This window comes from Salvelinus alpinus, chromosome 13, assembly GCF_045679555.1.
Source record: "Salvelinus alpinus chromosome 13, SLU_Salpinus.1, whole genome shotgun sequence".
In the NCBI taxonomy this organism is placed as follows: domain Eukaryota; kingdom Metazoa; phylum Chordata; class Actinopteri; order Salmoniformes; family Salmonidae; genus Salvelinus; species Salvelinus alpinus.
The window spans coordinates 26,462,653-26,485,195 of NC_092098.1; the positions used below are offsets into that span (position 1 = coordinate 26,462,653).

The 22,543-nt window shown below is 46.5% G+C and overlaps 1 protein-coding gene across 1 annotated transcript in view; it reads right to left on the reverse strand.

Annotated features, from left to right (window-relative positions):
- The window catches only part of LOC139537455 (LHFPL tetraspan subfamily member 7 protein-like), a 316,078-nt gene that overhangs the window by 272,538 nt on the left and 20,997 nt on the right, over positions 1 to 22,543 (reverse strand). Inside the window, exon 2 of the mRNA XM_071338763.1 lies at positions 10,964 to 11,102. Within this exon, the coding sequence (XP_071194864.1) occupies positions 10,964 to 11,102 (139 nt within the window). The remainder of the gene's footprint in view (positions 1 to 10,963; positions 11,103 to 22,543) is intronic.

Genomic DNA, 22,543 nt, shown 5'->3' on the forward strand with positions numbered 1-22,543 from the left:
ACCCTACATTACTCATCTCATATGTATATGTATATACTGTACTCTATACCATCTACTGCATCCTGCCTATGCCGTTCTGTTCCATCACTCATTCATATATCTTTATGTACATATTCTTTATCCCTTTACACTTGTGTGTATAAGGTAGTAGTTGTGGAATTGTTAGGTTAGATTACTCGTTGGTTATTACTGCATTGTCGGAACTAGAAGCACAAGCATTTCGCTACACTCGCATTAACATCTGCTAACCATGTTTATGTGACAAATAAAATTTGATTTGATTTCGACATTACGTCGGCGTCATGGAACCGCCCTTTTTTATTCCAGAGTATAAAACCCACCCGTGACGAAATGTATATTTCATGCCAAAGAGATCCACGGTAAGCCGGAAGTCCAGAATGGTTAAGTCAGAGAACGCCGGGACGTCGTCCCCACGTTGGAATGGCTACAATTCCATAGGCCACGGAGACCATACAGCTGTAGGTTTGGCTACACGGCTGGAAATGGTTCAACTCTGAGACTATCGATCACTACAGAATAAGAGTAAATCTTAGACGTATAATTACTAGTCTGCAGCTAGAAATTACGTTAGTCTTGAACGAGAATACAGACAACCGCCGAAGCATCTATTCTATGAGAACATTTCCGAATAGTACTCTGCAGTAGCCATTCTAACCTCCTACAACCACGAAAGACGTGACTTCTGGGAAAGTTAACCAGAGACTCTGATGAACTCTACAGGACGATCGAGGAATCCAACAGATACGACAACAACGACATACGGGCGTAAATATATAAATGAGTGGCCGTTCATGTGCAAAGGATTAGCAGTTCAATTAATATAATTATAGACTGTGTGTAGTGAATCCATTTCCTCTTTCCCGCTCTTTCTCAGTCCCAACCTCTTTCCTTTGTCTACCAAGCCGAGATATCGGCTTAGACCACTATGGGCTTTTCTATCATTGTTAGTTACCAATATATACTGTTTGTTTGTTATGTATTTCTGTGATTATTTAGTTAGTTAGTAAATAAATAATTAAGCCAATTTGTATATTGTAATGGGTGTCGTCGTCGGATGAGGAATAATCGGACCAAAGCGCAGCGTGGTAAGTGTTCATGCTTTTTATTTTAAACTGAACACTAAACAAAAATAACTAAGTGAATAACCGAAACCGAAACAGTCCTGTCAGGTGCAAAACACTAAACAGAAAACAACTACCCACAAAACACAGGTGGGAAAAAGCTGCCTAAGTATGATTTTCAATCAGAGACAACGATAGACAGCTGCCTCTGATTGAGAACCACACCCGGCCAAACACAAAGAAATACAAATCATAGAAAATTAACATAGAATGCCCACCCAAATCACACCCTGACCAAACCAAAATAGAGACATAAAAAGCTCTCTACGGTCAGGGCGTGACATATATTGCTGATTCATTATGGAAACTAGGGTGTGTGCATATATCCAAGGGTTTGCGACATTCAATAATGAGCACTGATGATGTAACAAATAATAATTCATTAATAAGAGACTGTTTTGATTAGATATAAAAATATCTGAAGAGTCGATTCGAGAAATAGAGACTCTATAAACATTTTTCCATGGTGCCCTGACTTCCGAGTTAATTAATATTTAGTTTAATCACGTAATAATAATTACAGAAAGAGAATTGATTTGATAAAATAACAGTCTTCACATTTAATGATAGTCCAGACACGACACCACCATCACACTCGGTAAACAAAACAGAAAACACACCTTTATAAAATAGTGATAATATGCATAGCATAATGAAGCCATTGTTGCCACTCTAGTGTTATCAGTCCTTTTGATATCACGCACACACACACACACACACACACACACACACACACACACACACACACACACACACACACACACACACACACACACACACACACACACACACACACACACACACACACACACACACACACACACACACACACACACACAGTAGGGCCTGGGGAAACAAACATACACACACTCTTCTGATCTCAGTTGTTCTGGGGCTTTGTGCGCTCTCCAAAAAAACCTGTTTATCAAGACGAGACACAACCTGGAAACTGAACAAAGAAACCAAAGCTTCTGCATTGTTACAATGTATTGTATAGTGATACGCCGACTAGACACTAACAGTGAGAGCTATACAGTATATATTACACATGCAGATGCTGCCTGGCCTAGACTGGCTGCGTACAGATGTGGGATCTTAAATTGATCGCCCTGTTACAAGAGAACGTTCCTGCAATGGAGACATGTTTTAACTTGTAGTGTATTTGAGGTTTAAAAAGGCTTCTGAAGTTTGTAATTTCCACTTTGAAATGTCATACTTGATTTTCCCTCACGAAAAATTGATGAAACCCTACAAAAATGTCCATTAACTATAATCCACATAATAATTAATATTTCCTGTTGCTGCAAGATTATGTTGCTGTTGTAGCAAAGTGGCTCAAGTTAAGATCCCACATCAGCACTGCCTGGGCTCTTTGTCAAGCGCTGTCAGAGATCTGAGTCTTCTTAATCCAAATCAGCATCGATCTGACCTGCAGTCTGGGTGGACACAGCCCATGTCGAGGCTGGAGAGGTATGAAGTGTTCAAAGAGGTGGGCGGCAGGCCTTTTAAAATCACTGCTGTAGAGCCAGTGGCCGCCATGCTGCCTCATAAGCCGTCTCAATGCCTTCGCAAAGCCAATGAGACAGCAGCTGTTTTGAAAGTGGTCAACCAAGTGTACTAGCACCGTGACACACAAACAGCTGAGGCGATGACCTAATAATCGCCGTGCTCTGCACGTAGCACGCCAAGACGCGCACCGGGCACAGGCGAGGAAGCCTCTTCTCTCTCCGCTCCGCATGGGGAGGCCCACAGCTCAACGGTCCCACAGCTCAATCTATAAAAGCTCTCAAACTTCGGCATAAATGCCAGGTTAGGATGTAACACCGCTCTGCTCAAGTCGCCATTGAAGGCAAGGCAGTCGGGTCTCGTTGAAAGAGCACACAAATCCCTGACACGCTTGGCTATAGTCAAGGCAAGCAACAGTGCCGCCTTCAGAGACAACATCTTGAGGGGGATTTGATTCAATGGCTCGAATGGCATCTCACAGAGCGCCTCGAGTACCAAAGTTAAATCGCACTCTAGCCGCTGGCGTAAGCCGCCGCATTCCCAATAGAAACCGTTTCACTAGAGGGTGGCTGAAGACGGTGTCTCTTCCAACCCCTCATGACAAGCTGAAATTGCTGCTGCGAACACCTTAATGGTGGCGGGTGAGCTCTGCTTGTCAAACATGAACTGTAGGAATGAGAGCACGCTCTCGACCTGACAGTACACACATTCTCTGTGGCACACCATTGTGAAAACACGTTCCATCTGCTGGAACCTCCTGGATGTGGAACTGGCACGCGAGCTCTGCATGGTTCTGATTACTGAATCAGATAACTCACGGCGCTCTAACCTGTCTCTCTCAGGGGCCAGACCCTCAGTGGTTGGCCGATTAGAGGCGATTGCTCTATTATTCCCTCGCCTGAGACATCGCATCCTCTCGCATCCTCTCGCGATGCGATGTGGAATTGGCCATGATGGCGCAATCAACATTTGAGTCATCTCCACGTACCACGGAGCCCCTGGGCGATCGGGGGCTATCGATATGATTAGCAGTGGGAGAATGCAGGACAGCGGTGGAAATGCGTACAGGAGAACATCTGGCCACGGTTGGTGCACAAAAGCGTATATCCCTAGTGGCAGTACGTCCTGGGCTCGTAGGGAGAAGCATAGGGGACACTGCGCATTCACACATGACACGAATAGGTCCACCTCGCCTCTCCCGAACCGTTCCCATATTTGGAGAACAATGTCGGGGTGCAGCTGCCACTCATCGTCTCGGGGACCCCCTCGAGACATGAGGTATGCTCCAACGTTCTGATAGCCTGGAATGTGTGCTGCTGTCAATGAACGAAGGTGCTCATGAGCCCACAGCCACAATTCCTCCGCCAGCAGGTGGAGTGCAGGAGACCTGACTCATCCTTGGCGATTTATGTAGGCTACTGTGGTTCGGTTTTCCGACCAGACCAGCACGTCGTGACCCCGTAGGGTAAACATTAGACCCCGTAGGGTAAACATTAACAGAACCAGTAGAACTGTCTCCAACTCCAGGAGGTTGACGTGGCGTCCCGAGGAAGGCCACACACCTCCAACCGCCCGAGCCTGACATGTCAGAATAGCGTCTGTAAACACTGGAATGTTGGAGGACACTCTGCCAATTGGGACCCCTTGCGTCAGGACGCACGGGTCTCTCCAATAGTTCAGGTCCGCTCTGAGTGAACTACCAACAACCGCCGACGGTGCCTCACTGGGTCCAGTCATAGTTGGGCAAACCATCGCTGTGTTCTGTGCATGTGCAGAAGTCCCAGCTGAACCACGGAGTGGGCAGACCCAAGAGTGTTATGACGGAATGCGCCGTCACCGTGTGATTCGGATAAAACCTTCGTAGGGCTAGCAACAAGGCAGCCAGTTGAGGATCTGAAATTCGAGCCTTCATAGTCACAGTGTCTAGCTGTAATCCCAGGTAGACAATCCGATGACTGCGCCAGGGCGCACTCTTTTCCCAATTCACAGCGAACCCCAGACTTGTGAGATGAATCACTGTGCCAGCTCTGCTGACGGGGCGAGAACCAGTAGGTCATCTAGGTAGGCTAGTAGCCTTATCCCTTGACAATGCAAAAGTTGCAATGCCGCCTCCACGCATTTGGAAAAGGTGCGAGGTGCCAAGTCTTTGTTGTGGATACATTCCAGAAGACGTTTTGTCGTAAGCATTCGAAAGGGCCGTTTGGCTACACTTTCATTGAGAGTGCGTAAATCCAATATTAGCCTCATTCCCCCTGCTTTTTTGGCACTAGGAAGCAGGGCGAATATAGCCTGCTGTTCCTTTGCTCTTGGGGAACTACTATGACCGCCTCCTTCACCAAAAGTTCCGTAATCTCTTTCACAAGAGCGGCTACTTTCTCTGGCGTTTTCATCACTGTCTCCACCACGCCCGAAAACGGGAGGAGTTCGGTGGAATTGGATTGCATAACCCTTCTCCAGCGTACGGCTTAGCCAGGGGGAGAGGGTGCAGCTTCGCTGCCACTCAGAGTAATGCTCTGAGAGCGGGAGAGCGCAAAGCTGTGGTACAGACAGTAGGAAGGACCTGTATTCCTCTACGGCCCAAGGCGCCGCGGTCCCTCGACACTGATGTGGCGGCCCTCCGTAAACAGCCCTCCGTGAACGCAGCACGGGTCTGAGCTGCACTAACTGAGACGCCTGCCTGAGTTAGTGTGCCGTCCCCCAACAGCGATTGCGTCATCGGCCCAACATGGGGCTGTGTACGCAAGCTGCTCTTTAAGACCTTAACCACATTACTCCTGGGAGTGTGTGGTATATGGTTTTTATGAGGTATAGCATGGCGGCTCATCAAGAGTGTCCGATTTGCTGCCCTCATGTCAATTCCACAACATTCTCATGTGTGTGCTCAGCTACGCACTCATGGTGGGCTGTGCTACCCACAGAGTGGTGAGAGGAAGAGAGAGAGATAGAGAGAGAAGGAACCTGAACGGTCTGAACCTGAAGTTTGTTATGGAAAAGAGGTTCTCTTGTGACAAAGTTAGATGGAACACATTCTTTATTAACAACTGACACATTGGCTCCTCCATCCCCTTTGCAGGGGTGGGAGAAGAACAGTGGGCGCTGTCACACGAAGTGCTGCCCTCTCTCCTGTCCTCTCCCCCTCGTCCCGTCATGGCCGTCGTCTCTACTGGCTGCCCCTAGGCCGTCAGGGCGACAAAATGAAAACCTCTCTCGCCGATGGAGCCTCTGCCATCTCTGGTGCTAGGGGGGGCATGTCAGCCTCAGTCAGTAGACTGGGTTTTTCCCGGAGAAAAACCCAGACACTTCCCAACATCTTCGTCATCTCCGGAGGCGACGTCATCATATGACGCCTCAGAACCTGAGGCTAGCACAGGCATGGCGTCTTCCAGAGGGAGATCTACCCTGAAAAAAGCCCACCGCTGTTTCCTCTCCTTTAAAGAAAGGAGGGTGCAGCTTGGGCATTCCGGGGGATCTTTGAGGCCGCCCCTAGCGTCCTGCGAATCCAAACACACGAAACATAAGTTGTGTGGGTCCATAGACGCCATAGTGGAGCAGCGACACTGAGCTCTTAAAAGATCTTTTGGGGGTAGAAAAGGCGTGCTCATGAAGGACGACGTCGAGACCAGGATATCGACGACGTGTTCGTCCTGAATCTTCTCTCTTCTCTTCTAGGCTTCTTCAGTCCAGTCCTGTCACTGAAGATAATGGGAGGCTGATTGTGGGGAAGCATCCCCTTATATAGGTACACCTGTTCTCCTATTGGCTGCAGGTGTGTGCATCAGTTTCTCTCAGGCTGTTCGCTGCCTAGGCAGCGGGGTAAACCACTAGGAGCAGAGCTCCCCTACGGGGCGGAGCTCCACAATATAGAACCAACACCAACTGGCATTCAGTCAGTTCAAAGTATGACAAAGTAATACCACATCAAAACCAAAACTGCTTACACCCGGATATGAACACTGAAGATTTTGCTGTGTAGTGAGAGAATTAGGGGGGAACTGACTGAGGGCTAAAACTGTGAGACTTGTTCATTTCTAAACTACAAGGTGCGGCAGAAAAGACCAAAGGTTTTCAAAAGGGCTGTCGACAGGAAATCCAGGAACGTTTCCAAAGAAAGTGCCCAGTCTGCAGAAGTGTGTTGTTGTTCGAGGGAATGTTTTTCTCAGACTGGACATATTTCAGGATAGTACAGTTTTCAATCCAGGAAATAAAGCAGTACTTTATTAGCCAGTCCTTTCTCCACTCTCCTCCTCTCTGTTATAGTTTACTGTATGTTGTGGGTTGTTAGTTAGAGTAGTGTGTGTCCTTCAGATATCCTAACCTCACACACTGTGATGAACACGTAACTAAAGACAAACACACATGAACGGACAAATGTGCACACACACGCTATACAGTGAGTGGAAGGCCTATGCACCAGGGTGGTGGGCAGCGGCTAGGGCTGCTTAGTTTACTTGGCTGGTGTCGTGTGTACATCACATTAAACCCTGAGCATCTCATCACCAGTAACCATGCTTAGTTTACTTGGCTGGTGTCGTGTGTACATCACATTAAACCCTGAGCATCTCATCACCAGTAACCATGCTTAGTTTACTTGGCTGGTGTCGTGTGTACATCACATTAAACCCTGAGCATCTCATCACCAGTAACCATGCTTAGTTTACTTGGCTGGTGTCGTGTGTACATCACATTAAACCCTGAGCATCTCATCACCAGTAACCATACTTAGTTTACTTGGCTGGTGTCGTGTGTACATCACATTAAACACTGAGCATCTCATCACCAGTAACCATGCTTAGTTTACTTGGCTGATGTCGTGTGTACATCACATTAAACCCTGAGCATCTCATCACCAGTAACCATGCTTAGTTTACTTGGCTGGTGTCGTGTGTACATCACATTAAACCCTGAGCATCTCATCACCAGTAACCATGCTTAGTTTACTTGGCTGGTGTCGTGTGTACATCACATTAAACCCTGAGCATCTCATCACCAGTAACCATGCTTAGTTTACTTGGCTGATGTCGTGTGTACATCACATTAAACCCTGACCATCTCATCACCAGTAACCATACTTAGTTTACTTGGCTGGTGTCGTGTGTACATCACATTAAACCCTGAGCATCTCATCACCAGTAACCATGCTTAGTTTACTTGGCTGATGTCGTGTGTACATCACATTAAACCCTGAGCATCTCATCACCAGTAACCATACTTAGTTTACTTGGCTGGTGTCGTGTGTACATCACATTAAACCCTGACCATCTCATCACCAGTAACCATACTTAGTTTACTTGGCTGGTGTCGTGTGTACATCACATTAAACCCTGAGCATCTCATCACCAGTAACCATACTTAGTTTACTTGGCTGGTGTCGTGTGTACATCACATTAAACCCTGAGCATCTCATCACCAGTAACCATACTTAGTTTACTTGGCTGATGTCGTGTGTACATCACATTAAACCCTGAGCATCTCATCACCAGTAACCATACTTAGTTTACTTGGCTGGTGTCGTGTGTACATCACATTAAACCCTGACCATCTCATCACCAGTAACCATACTTAGTTTACTTGGCTGGTGTCGTGTGTACATCACATTAAACCCTGAGCATCTCATCACCAGTAACCATGCTTAGTTTACTTGGCTGGTGTCGTGTGTACATCACATTAAACCCTGAGCATCTCATCACCAGTAACCATGCTTAGTTTACTTGGCTGGTGTCGTGTGTACATCACATTAAACCCTGAGCATCTCATCACCAGTAACCATGCTTAGTTTACTTGGCTGGTGTCGTGTGTACATCACATTAAACACTGAGCATCTCATCACCAGTAACCATGCTTAGTTTACTTGGCTGGTGTCGTGTGTACATCACATTAAACCCTGAGCATCTCATCACCAGTAACCATACTTAGTTTACTTGGCTGGTGTCGTGTGTACATCACATTAAACCCTGAGCATCTCATCACCAGTAACCATACTTAGTTTACTTGGCTGGTGTCGTGTGTACATCACATTAAACCCTGAGCATCTCATCACCAGTAACCATACTTAGTTTACTTGGCTGGTGTCGTGTGTACATCACATTAAACCCTGAGCATCTCATCACCAGTAACCATGCTTAGTTTACTTGGCTGGTGTCGTGTGTACATCACATTAAACCTTGAGTATCTCATCACCTGTAACCATGCTTAGTTTACTTGGCTGGTGTCGTGTGTACATCACATTAAACACTGAGCATCTCATCACCAGTAACCATGCTTAGTTTACTTGGCTGGTGTCGTGTGTACATCACATTAAACCCTGACCATCTCATCACCAGTAACCATACTTAGTTTACTTGGCTGGTGTCGTGTGTACATCACATTAAACCCTGACCATCTCATCACCAGTAACCATGCTTAGTTTACTTGGCTGATGTCGTGTGTACATCACATTAAACCCTGAGCATCTCATCACCAGTAACCATACTTAGTTTACTTGGCTGGTGTCGTGTGTACATCACATTAAACCCTGAGCATCTCATCACCAGTAACCATACTTAGTTTACTTGGCTGGTGTCGTGTGTACATCACATTAAACCCTGAGCATCTCATCCCCAGTAACCATACTTAGTTTACTTGGCTGGTGTCGTGTGTACATCACATTAAACCCTGAGCATCTCATCACCAGTAACCATACTTAGTTTACTTGGCTGATGTCGTGTGTACATCACATTAAACCCTGAGCATCTCATCACCAGTAACCATACTTAGTTTACTTGGCTGGTGTCGTGTGTACATCACATTAAACCCTGACCATCTCATCACCAGTAACCATACTTAGTTTACTTGGCTGGTGTCGTGTGTACATCACATTAAACCCTGAGCATCTCATCACCAGTAACCATGCTTAGTTTACTTGGCTGGTGTCGTGTGTACATCACATTAAACCCTGAGCATCTCATCACCAGTAACCATGCTTAGTTTACTTGGCTGGTGTCGTGTGTACATCACATTAAACCCTGAGCATCTCATCACCAGTAACCATGCTTAGTTTACTTGGCTGGTGTCGTGTGTACATCACATTAAACACTGAGCATCTCATCACCAGTAACCATGCTTAGTTTACTTGGCTGGTGTCGTGTGTACATCACATTAAACCCTGAGCATCTCATCACCAGTAACCATACTTAGTTTACTTGGCTGGTGTCGTGTGTACATCACATTAAACCCTGAGCATCTCATCACCAGTAACCATACTTAGTTTACTTGGCTGGTGTCGTGTGTACATCACATTAAACCCTGAGCATCTCATCACCAGTAACCATACTTAGTTTACTTGGCTGGTGTCGTGTGTACATCACATTAAACCCTGAGCATCTCATCACCAGTAACCATGCTTAGTTTACTTGGCTGATGTCGTGTGTACATCACATTAAACCCTGAGCATCTCATCACCAGTAACCATACTTAGTTTACTTGGCTGGTGTCGTGTGTACATCACATTAAACCTTGAGTATCTCATCACCTGTAACCATGCTTAGTTTACTTGGCTGGTGTCGTGTGTACATCACATTAAACACTGAGCATCTCATCACCAGTAACCATGCTTAGTTTACTTGGCTGGTATCGTGTGTACATCACATTAAACACTGAGCATCTCATCACCAGTAACCATACTTAGTTTACTTGGCTGGTATCGTGTGTACATCACATTAAACACTGAGCATCTCATCACCAGTAACCATGCTTAGTTTATGGTGCTACTTCTCTGTTTGAACGAAAGCAGGGCCTTGATAAGACACACGTTCTCCTGAACCAATGACCTGTGTTAAGGGTCTGTAATTGTATTTTTCCTGCCTCCTCTAAATCTCCCCAGTGCCCTCCTCATATCGCTCTACGCCAGCATAACACTTCACTCCACCACCGCACCGCAGCCCGTAACCTAGCAACGGCCCGCTGAAGGCCTGAAGAGCAGCAGCTTCCGTTTGGTTTTGTGTGAGTGATGTGCCTTGGCAACAAAGTGAGCTCCTCTTCACTTCAGATAATAGGCAGCTTTATCTGTGTGTAGCTCGTAAGTATCTGTACACTGAGATGTCTCTTACCTATAGAGAACACTGAGGATGAACATGTAGCCTATCTAGATCACTAAAGAAGGTCCAAGCAGAGAAATGGAAGAGATAATCACTGATGTGACCAAGGGACTTCATTCATAACTAATGCTTCTTATGATTCACCTTGAACTTGTATGTCAGCCGTTGCTTAAACAAATCAATCTACCGTCTAGGTAATAGAAAGTGTGTGTGTTGTTTGTGAAGTGTTTGTTCTGTACTCACCCGCAGTCATCTGCATGTATCCAGCCAGTGTACAGATCCTCCTCTCACAGCCTCCGCTGGGCAAGAAGATGGTGATGATGGCCAACAGGGAGCTGACCGCCAGGACAGCACATCCTCCAGAGCAGAGCACTGCACTCGTCTGAAACACACAGAACATTTAATCAGATGCTTTTATCCAAAGAAATTGTCAACAGTGACTGTGACACATACAAGTGTAGTAGGTATACAGTTGAAGTCGGAAGTTTACATACACTTAGGTTGGAGTCATTAAAACTCGTTTTTCAACCACTCCACACATTTCTTGATATCAAATTATAGTTTTGGCAAGTCGGTTAGGACATCTACTTTGTGCATTATACAAGTATTTTTTCCAACAATTGTTTACAGACAGATTATTTCACTGTATCACAATTCCAGTGGGTCAGAGGTTTACATACACTAACTTCTTGTCAATAGGGGGGCGCTGTTTTCACTTTGGAAAAAATCGTGCCCAAATTAAACTGCCTCGTACTCTATTCTAGATCATACAATATGCATATTATTATTACTATTGGATAGAAAACACTCTCAAGTTTCTAAAACTGTTTGAATTATATCTGTGAGTAAAACAGAACTCATTTTGCAGCAAACTTCCATACAGGAAGTGAAAAATCTGAAAACGATGCTCTGTTCCAGGGCCTGCCTATTCAATTGCCTTATATTTATCGATATGCATGCACTTCATACGCCTTCCACTAGATGTCAACAGGCAGTGGAAGGTGGAATGGGGTGTCTAGCTTGATCTGAGGCCGAACAAGAGCTTTTGGAGTGACAGGTCTGGAAATTTCTTTGTCTTCTCTGGCGCGCGAAGTACGTCGACATTGTCTTCTGATAAGCGTTCGGTATACACGGCTAATATCTCCGGCTCTGATTTTATTTGATACATGTGATAATGACATCGTAAAGTATGTTTTTTCAAACGAGTTTTATCAGATTATTCAACGTTTATTGGGACTTTTGGAATTTTCCGTTCTTTGCGTCAAGAGAAGATGGGCATGTTCGCGCTACATGGCTAGCTAAGGTTGCTAATTCGACAGGAGAAAAGGACATTCTAAAACCAAACAACGATTTTTTCTGGACCAAGGAGTCCTTGTACAAGATTCTGATGGAAGCTCAGCAAAAGTAAGAACAATTTATGATGTTATTTCGTATTTCTGTGGAAAATGTTATTTCTATTCTCCGCCGGGCGCTGTCTCGCAATAACGCAAGCTGTTTGTTATGGTAAAGTTATTTTAAAAAATCTAACACGGCGGTTGCATTAAGAAGCAGTGTATCTTTCATTTGCTGTACAACATGTATTTTTTAGTAAAGTTTATGATGAGTTCTTTGGTCAGATTAGGTGAGTGTCCAAAATAGCTCCTGACATTCTGGGGAAATGTTGCTACATTTTCACAATGTATAACCACGGTTTGCAGCTCTAAATATGCACATTTTCGAACAAAACATAAGTGTATTGTATAATCTGATGTTATAAGACTGTCATCTGATGAAGTTGTTCAAAGTTAGTGATTAATTTTATATCTTTTGCTGGTTTTTGCGAATGCTATCTATGCGGTGAATAAATGCGTTTGTGTGTTTGGCTATTGTGGTAAGCTAATATAAAACACAAAAATCGGAAATATTGGCTGGATTCACAAGATGTTTATCTTTCATTTGCTGTACACCATGTATTTTTCATAAATGTTTTATGATGAGTAATTAGGTATTTCACGTTGCTCTCTGTAATTATTCTGGCTGCTTTGGTGATATTTTTGATGGTAGCTGCAATGTAAAACTATGATTTATACCTCAAATATGCACATTTTCGAACAAAACATAAATTTATTGTATAACATGTTATAAGACTGTCATCTGATGAAGTTGTTTCTTGGTTAGTGACTAATTATATCTCTATTTGGTCGGTTTTGTGATAGCTAACTATGCGGTAGAAACATGGTGAAAATATGCGGTTGAGTCTTTGGCTATTGTGGTTAGCTAATAGAAATACATATTGTGTTTTCGCTGTAAAACATTTAAAAAATCGTAAATAATGGCTGGATTCACAAGATGTTTATCTTTCATTTGCTGTATTGGACTTGTGATTTCATGAAAATTATATTATATGATATCCCTGTCCCGTTAGGCTAGGCTATGCTAGTCAGCTTTTTTGATGAGGAGGATCCCGATGATGGTAATGATGAAGGTGCTAGTGCTGCATTGCTGATATTATGAGAGGTGAGAGGAAGGTATGCAGACTAGGCTAACGGATATAGAAAAGCCATTCAATATTATGTTCTTTATTCTCTTTTCCTCTCTCACTAAAATGATATTCATGTATGCATGGGAATGTCTAGTTCTTTCCCCCGTTGCTGGATCCTGCTTGGCTCACAGCCTCCTGGTGTAGAGCCCAGCTGCCTCCCTGCTGGGCTCTTTTACATTCACAGTGACACATGAAAAGATATGCTGGGCCTTATAGAACAGAGGAGAGGGGAGGGAAGGGGGGGCAAGGCTGGAGTGGGGGGCAATGCTGGAGTGGGGAAGGCCATCTATTCACCACAGTATTATAGTCCACAAAATACATACCCCCTTAGCAGAAGCAGTCATTTACTGTATGGAGCTACAGGTTACAGCATATTTCTCCACTACCAGAAGAGTTGTTTGTGTGTTTCTGTGGCTATCTTGTTTCATTCATAAAATTAACTGGGAAGCAGTAATAGATTTATTCACATGGCATTTTACACTTTACGCACCGTTGGCGTCTATAAGACAAAATCTAAATTTCAATCTACGCGGCCAGCATCAATCAAGTCTTTACATTGTGTGTTTCTCGGCGAGCATGTGTCGTAAGTGTTCGGCTGTTGATGATACAAACACGTTATAATGACCTCATTATCATCACATCGTTTACTTACAGACGAGACAGAAAGAAAGACATGAGGCCCTTTTCCACTGCTGCATTGTGGCATGCTGCTTAGAGCACAGTTACTTAGTAGAAAATTGGGTTCTAATAGCGCTGACATTTTCAGAGATGCTTTCTAAATAGATTGTAATTATATGTGAATAACTACGCAGAGCTCTGAAACAGCACAACAAGATGGAGATGGAGAAAGTCAATTTGAAGTCACACTGAAGAGTGAAATTGTAAAAACAAAAAGGTCCATTCTGATTTTGGTGGAGAACATGAGGAGAATGAATAGACAGTGGAGAACGTGAGGAGAATGAATAGACAGTGCTGTTATATGCTGTTATATGAGGACATTATTATCACTGTGTGTTATGTCCGTCGTTGGATGAAGACCAAGGTGCAGCGTGGTAGGCGTACATTTTACTTTTATTAAAAATGACACCAAAAAACAACAAAATACAAACGAACATAAAGCTCTGTAGCGCTAAACAGCAACTATACAAAGACAAGATCCCACAAACTAAGGTGGAAAACAGGCTGCCTAAGTATGATTCCCAATCAGAGACAACGATAGACAGCTGCATCTGATTGGGAACCATACCCGTCCAACAAAGAAATAGAAAACTAGAATGCCCACCCAAATCACACCCTGACCTAACCAAATAGAGAAATAAAAGGCTCTATATGGTCAGGGCGTGACAGTACCCCCCCCAAAGGTGCGGACTCCGGCCGCAAAACCTGACTCTATGAGGGAGGGTCCGGGTGGGCATCTAGCCTCGGTGGCGGCTCCGGTTCGGGGCGTAGACCCCGCTCCGCTTGCTGATCCCTCCGCTTCCGTGGAACCGGACCGTGGATCATCGCCGGAGGCTCCTGACCGTAGATCATTGCCGGAAGAACCGGACCGTAGATCATTGCCGGAAGAACCGGACCGTAGATCGTCGCCGGAGGAACCGGACCGTAGATCGTCGCCGGAGGAACCGGACCGTAGATCGTCGCCGAAGGAACCGGAATGTAGATCGTCGCCGGGGACTCCGGACCGTGGATCGTCGCCGGAGGCTCCGGACCGTGGATCGTCGCCGGAGGCTCCGGACCGTGGATCGTCGCCGGAGGCTCCGGACCGTGGATCGTCGCCGGAGGCTCTGGACTGCCGACCGTCGCCGGAGGCTCTGGACTGCCGACCGTCGCCGGAGGCTCTGGACTGCCGACCGTCGCCGGAGGCTCTGGACTGCAGACAGTCGCCGGAGGTGAATCATCACTGGAGGCTTCGTGCCATGGATCATCACTGGAGGCTTCATGCCATGGACCATCACTGGAGGCTTCTTGCCATGGATCACCACTGGAGGCTTCTGGCCATGGATCACCACTGGAGGCTTCGTGCCATGGATTACCACTGGAGGCTTCGTGCCATGGATCGTCACTGGAGGCTTCGGGCCATGGATCACCACTGGAGGCTTCGGGCCATGGATCATCACTGGAGGCTTTGTGCCATGGATCATCACTGGAGGCTTCATGCCATGGACCATCACTGGAGGCTTCTTGCCATGGATCACCACTGGAGGCTTCTGGCCATGGATCACCACTGGAGGCTTCGTGCCATGGATTACCACTGGAGGCTTCGGGCCATGGATCACCACTGGAGGCTTCGGGCCATGGATCACCACTGGAGGCTTCGGGCCATGGATCATCACTGGAGGCTTTGTGCCATGGATCATCACTGGAGGCCGGGTGCGTAGAGCTGGCACAGGACGCACCGGGCTGGAGAGACAAACAGGAGGCCTGGTGCGTGGAGCCGGCACAGGATATACTGGGCCGTAGAGACGCACCAGAGGTCTGGAGCGCAGAGCTGGCACAACCCGTCCTGGCTGGATGCTCACTTTAGCCCGGCAAGTGCGGGGCGCTGGCACAGGACACACTGGGCTGTGAAGGCGCACTGGAGGCATAGTGCGTAGAGCCGGCGCAGGATATACTGGGCCGTGGAGGCGGACTGGAGGTCTGAAGCGTAGAGCTGGCACAACGAGTCCTGGCTGGTTGCTCACCCTAGCCCGGCAAGTGCGGGGCGCTGGCACAGGACGCACTGGGCTGTGAAGGCGCACCGGAGACACAGTGCGCAGAGCCGGCGCAGGATATCCTGGGCCGAAGAGACGCACCGGAGACCAGGAGCGCTGAGCCGGCACAATTTGCCTTGGCTGAATTCCCACCCTATGCGGGGAGATGCATGGCAAATGCGGGGAGCTGGCACAGAGCACACCGGGCTGTGGATGCGTACCGGAGACACAGTACGCGTAACCGCAACCACACTCACTCACACACATCCTATAACACTAACACAAAAGCACACGGCCCCACACATCCCGATGGTCAGGGCTGGGGCTCAGTCATAAAGACTGTTTTATTGGTTTCCTACTCTTAACAAATCCAATATCACATCCAAGGCCTGTACTGGAGAGTAATACCAGTTGCAACACTGCTGCAGACATGCCCTAAATAAACCAAGGGACTTGAGTAATAAAGTAACATTCAGGTGGAGGCTCCATGGGTAACCTTTTCAAATTAAGTCAAGGAAGCCAAGGATTACACACTAAAGGCTAATAATATTTCATTGTATAATTGGGAGTTATACAATTGGTGGTTTGGAAGGCGCTGAGCATAAGTGCTGTTGCAGCCATAAAAAACCTGTCCTCCCTCCAATGAAATAATCACAATAGTATTTCCATGGAGCTTGTGAAAGTGCACATCCTAACCTCTTATTGCTGTTATAACAGCAGCATAAAGACCAGGCCATTAGTGCTCTTTGCATACATACATACATACCCTTGACATAAACAACCCAGCCTCTTGACAATATAAAGCATCACCTGTATAAAGGACTCTGGGTAAAGTGAGTGCATACCCGCTGCAGCCTAACTGATAAGCATGAAAACGTGATGAGTTTGTTATGGTACTCAACTGACGTGTGGGTGCTGTTGTATTGTTTTCCATACTGTAAGGGATGACACAGACCCAAAGCACAGCAGCTATGCTGGGCGGTATTCTCTCTTTCCTTGTCGTCTCTCTCTCCACACCTTCCTTTTAGTTCTGTCCTTCCACTTGGCTAGCTCGACCCTGGGCACATCAGCATTCAGTGAAGAAACAGCGTAGCTGGCGACCACAGTAAGTGTCAGCCTTGACATCTCTCTGTGTCTGCCGAGCCTCGGCTGTGTCTGCCGAACCTCGGCTGTGTCTGCCGAGCCTCGGCTGTGTCTGCCGAGCCTCGGCTGTGTCTGCCGAGCCTCGGCTGTGTCTGCCGAGCCTCGGCTGTGCTATAATGTTCTGCCGCCCATTAGCTCTGTCACACACCTCCAAAAACACAACTTTACACTTTAACATCACACACACACACACATACTAACCCACACACGCTTACACAAAGATCACTTTACCCTGAGAGAGGCTGAGTGAGGCTTGTTTATGGCTCTTTAGCTGGTGCGTACACACACACACAGCTGGGACGGGCCCCTACACCCTCATCTCTCTCTCCCTCTACCACACTTTCTCTCTCTCTTTTTCTCTCTTTTAATCCGTTGTCCTTCCTCCCTGGTACTCTGTACTTGTCTTGTAACTTCATCATTTTCCGGACAATCCTTATAACCCTGCCAAAATGGTCACACAAATGCCGCTAGTCCCCTAAATGAATGTGCTGAATAATACATCTATCTCCTCATTGATCTTTACTTGGGGAGAGTCGCCTAGTGGAGACAGAGGTTTGTGTGCATCTGTGTGTGTCGTGTCAGACAGTCCCCTGAATGGCTGACAAAAGCCAACACCAAGGGCCCATGCTGAGAGAATACAAGATGGGAGAGAAAATGAGGAATAGGGCGGAGGAGATTAATGACCTGACAAGTGGAGGGAGTGTTCATTTATATGTTGAGGACACACATGACATTCAGAAGGCACTTATGAAGAGGACATGGGAATGTGGGAATGTTCTTCAGTTTCCCTTGAAACCAGACACAACAGGCAAATTCCTAAAATTCACCTGTAAATGTTTATTGTCCTCATTGAATAATAACTGGTGAAGTTAACTTGTTATAACATAGGATGGTCGACGGTTCTGAAATGGAACCGGTCATTCATTTGATTTACGGTGTTCCTCTTCCCTCAGATCCTGTTCCACAGTAATCACCTTGTTCAATAACATGCTGAAGGTGAATGCTGATTGGAATGCTAATCTGTGACATGTATTTCCAGGCCTAGTTTAGCAGTAGGGGTTTGGTTCCCATAGAGCCGAGTGGAGTGGAGTTTCCCATAATCTCCCCCATAAGGGGGAAACTAACTATCCCGTTCTGGGGAAGTCAGTGGGGGTAATACTAAACTGCCTATCATTGTCATAAGGAATCCACTATATTCATGGCTGAAATAAGGCCCTGCTGGTAAGGTGACATGTTTTAATCAAAACACACAGCGGGAATCTAAAGTCAGCCATCCAACTTTCTCACTGGCTGAATGAACTGGGGCGAACTCTCTCTCCTCATTGTTTTCCCAGCAGTTTGCCCCCGGTCAGTCCCTCCCCTCAGCAGGCAGTAAGAGCCAGAACCAGGTGGGGATGTTGGTGCTGGTGGAGGGGGCAAAAAGTAAAGTTCAACCCACAGAGCAGAGCCTCTCTCGAACCCAGACCCCCGTGTGTGTGTGTGCGTGCGCGTGCGCGTGTGTGCGTGCGTGTGCGTGCGTACATGCATGTATACCCCAGTCAGACATGTGGAGTGGCCTCTCAGAGCCTTCCCCTACAGGCTGCCTAATCCTTTCTACAGCTGTACAGGACATAAAAGCAGGAGTGCAGAGCCACTGACCGAGGGACAGAGACCCTCTTTAGGACTGCATCCACACAGCCTGAGGAGTGCATTCCAGAACTCAGCCTCTTTAGGACTGCATCCACACAGCCTGAGGAGTGCATTCCAGAACTCAGCCTCTTTAGGACTGCATCCACACAGCCTGAGGAGTGCATTCCAGAACTCAGCCCCTTCCTCCCCCTTGTAGTCCCAGTTTCCCTGGCCTGGCTCCACTCTGGCCTCAGCTACAGGCAGCTGTCTTCTTGTCAGGGTCACTTACCACCACCTGCTGCCTGGAACCCCAATGGACGCCACTGTCTGTGTGCTTTGGAATGGGTGAAGGACCGACACGGCCTCTTCATGGCCTCCTACTGCAGGTGAGTGGGTCTAGTTGCTCTCCATACTGTCTCCCCTAATGCTGATGCATTATTGCAGTTTTTTACTTCTTTTAGCAAATCACAGAAATGTAACTCCAGACTGCTATTCAGTACCTTCTCTGAGTCTACAGGCCTAAATGCAAGGTCAGGAACAAAACCACCTCAGCAGGAAGCTGAAGGTACCGCACAACTTGGGCAATGTCGGATCAAGACAAATGTGGAAATAATGTATTGGATTCCCCCTACTATGAGAAGTCCGAGATGGAGAGATGCATATTCTGAACATTTCCATAATATCTGTTGTTGTGGGTGGTAGAAGCAGCAGCAGGAACTGAGTGTGCATACAGCACCATCATCCCACAGGAGACGTGATATCTTTATGCAGATGCCAGAGCTATAGAAACCTATTGAATGGCTGTTACATAAGGCTGTGGAGAGGATGGCTATGGGCCACAGCACAGAGCTAACTTCAGCTGCTATTTTAGAGCCATATTATTCTTCAACCAGCTCTTTTGTCTCCTCAGCCTCCTCTTAAAATCAGGAAGCATTGCAGCCCCTGCAGCCTTTATTCGATCAACTACATTTAGTTTTTAATAGATCAAGAGCTACATTTCCTTAGACACATTGTCACAAATACACTGCTAAGATAAAACGTTAAAAAATTGGACTACTTTTTGGCCAATTCTCATTGCTCCATACGGAGCAATAAAATAGCATCCCCACATTATACATAGGCTAATCAAGGACGATATGACCGTAATCAAAAACCCATCTGTCAACTCTGTCCACCCACACTAAACATTACACAATACACATCACGTCTGCACTGCTATTGGAAATGACTGTAGAATACACTGATCAAAACACTACAGCACCGCCAAGCTCACACATATCTAGTCACATCACCACTGCAACTCAAACACAGGCTCAGTTAGTCCAGCTGTATCAGGACTCTATAGTTGTGGCTGTATAGTTGTAAGACGGTTTCATGTAGCCTACAGTATTCTCCCCCTCACCATCACACTCCCTCCCTCCCTCCCTCCCTCGATCTCCCCCTTCCTCCCTCCCTCTCTCCCAAACCTCTGAAGCCTGCTCTCTAAAGGAGGAGTGATACTCCACCCGAGGGCTTACACCCCATTAGCAGACAGCCACCTTATCACACACAAAGCCCCTTCTCCCCAACCCATCTCCCCCCAGTCTCAATTAAATGGATGTTATTGTCCCAGGGGGAGGCAGGCACAGGGTCAGGTACAACGGATAAAATAACCACCTCTTCCCTCACCTGACTAGCTCCCAAACTCCCTCCCTCATTCCTTCTAACTCGTTTCCTTCCTTCCTACCCACTCCATTGGACTGTGGCAAATAATACATCACACGGCAGTCAGATCCGATGGATGGTGCGAACTGTCTTCACAGAGCTGTGTTAATGATGACATCCCAGTACCAGTCTCAGACTAGCCAAGGGATTGGGCGAGAGCCTCTGAAAAGGCCTCTTTTATACCAGGTTAGTGGGGGGGGCTGTCAAAGAGAGAGAAAAGAGGAACCGCAGGCTCACTTTCTTCCTTTTTCTTCTTCTCTTTCAATAGAGGACTAATTTAATTGATACTTTGTTTTTTTCCCCCTAATTCTCTTAATAACAAACAAACATAGCATTTGCTTTTTGCTTTGAGGCTCATGCTAAACAGAGAACAGAGAGAAACACATGGGAATTTAGAAGTGCAGAAAAAGCAAGCAGATATATGAACAGTAGTCATTCAGAATGGCATGTTTGCACAAAGTTGAGGGTGGAAATGATAGAAATCTGCCTGATAAACAAGCCAAATAAATCAAAGTCAACTATGTGTGATTATGCTAATTATAGTAAACCTATGTAGCTACGCATGTATGTCTGGCACACTTACAAACAGCAAGTAGAATACAGAGGCAGAATCCTACAATTATGTTCGATTTATTTCTTAGACTAAGCAGCACTTTGAGCTGTACGAAGAAGAGAGCAGAGGGGAGGGCATGAGATGAGAGGAGGAGAGAGAGTTGAGAGGAGGATAGAGATGAGAGGAGGAAAGAGAGCAGATGGGAGGAGAGAGAGATAAGACAGCAGAGGGGAGGGGGAGAGATGAGAGGAGGGGAGAGAGCAGAGAGGAGGAAAGAGAGCAGAGGGAAGGGAGAGAGCAGAGGGGAGGAAAGAGAGCAGAGGGGAGGAAAGAGAGCAGAGAGGAGAGGAGGGGAGGAAAGAGAGCAGAGGAGAGGGGAGAGAGATAAGAGAGCAGAGGGGAGAGAGATGAGAGGAGGGGAGAGAGCAGAGGGGAGGAGAGAAAGATGAGAGAGAGGTGAGAGGAAGAGAGAGAGATGAGAGGAGGGGAGAGAGTAGAGGGGAGAGAGAGAGATGAGAGAGCAGAGGGGAGAGAGAGAGAGATGAGAGGAGGAGAGAGAGATGAGAGAGAGAGAGATGAGGGGAGGAAAGAGCAGAGGGAAGGAGAGAGAGCAGAGTGGAGGATAGAAAGATGAGAGAGAGGTGAGAGGAAGAGAGCGAGATGAGAGGAGGAGAGAGAGAGGAGAGGAGGAGAGATGAGAGGAGGAGAGAGCCGAGAGGAGGAGAGAGAGATGAGAGAGAGATGAGGGGAGGAAAGAGCAGAGGGAAGGAGAGAGAGCAGAGTGGAGGATAGAAAGATGAGAGAGAGGTGAGAGGAAGAGAGAGAGATGAGAGGAGGAGAGAGAGAGGAGAGGAGAGAGATGAGAGGAGGAGAGAGCCGAGAGGAGGAAAGCGAGCAGAGAGGAGGAAATAGAGCAGAGGGGAGGAGAGAGAGATGAGAGAGCAGAGGGGAGAGAGAGAGAGATGAGAGGAGGAGAGAGAGCAGAGGGGAGAGAGAGAGAGATGAGAGGAGGAGAGAGAGCAGAGGGGAGGATAGAAAGATGAGAGAGAGGTGAGAGGAAGAGAGAGAGATGGGAGGAGGAGAGAGAGAGATGAGAGGAGCAGAGAGAGATGAGGAGAGAGCGGTGAGAGGAGGAGAGAGAGATGAGAGTAGGAGAGATGAGAGGAGGAGAGAGGAGGAGAGAGATACAGGAAGAAAGGGATGCAGAGAGAGGGGTGAGTTAGTAAAGGAATGGAAGATACTGTATTCTAATTATTTTCCAATCCACATCAGTTGTTTCTGTAATACTGTACAAACCCACACACTTATAAATACAATGTTCCCTTGCTCTGGAAGGTCTGATAGTAACAACATTTGTTTTCACCGTGGGTGTATTATTTACCAACAGCATGATTAGATATGCATAATCTCACCATACTGTACCCACACCTGTTAGTTATGGTAAACAGCACATGACTTTTCCCCCTTTCTTTAAAAATTAATTAAATGGATTATCAAAAACATGGTAAAAGGCTCCATCTCCATCCATACACACTAAAACATGTAGTATTTTCTCTCTGATTAACAGAACTTTGTAATATTCACTACAAAGCCTTCTAAAGGCT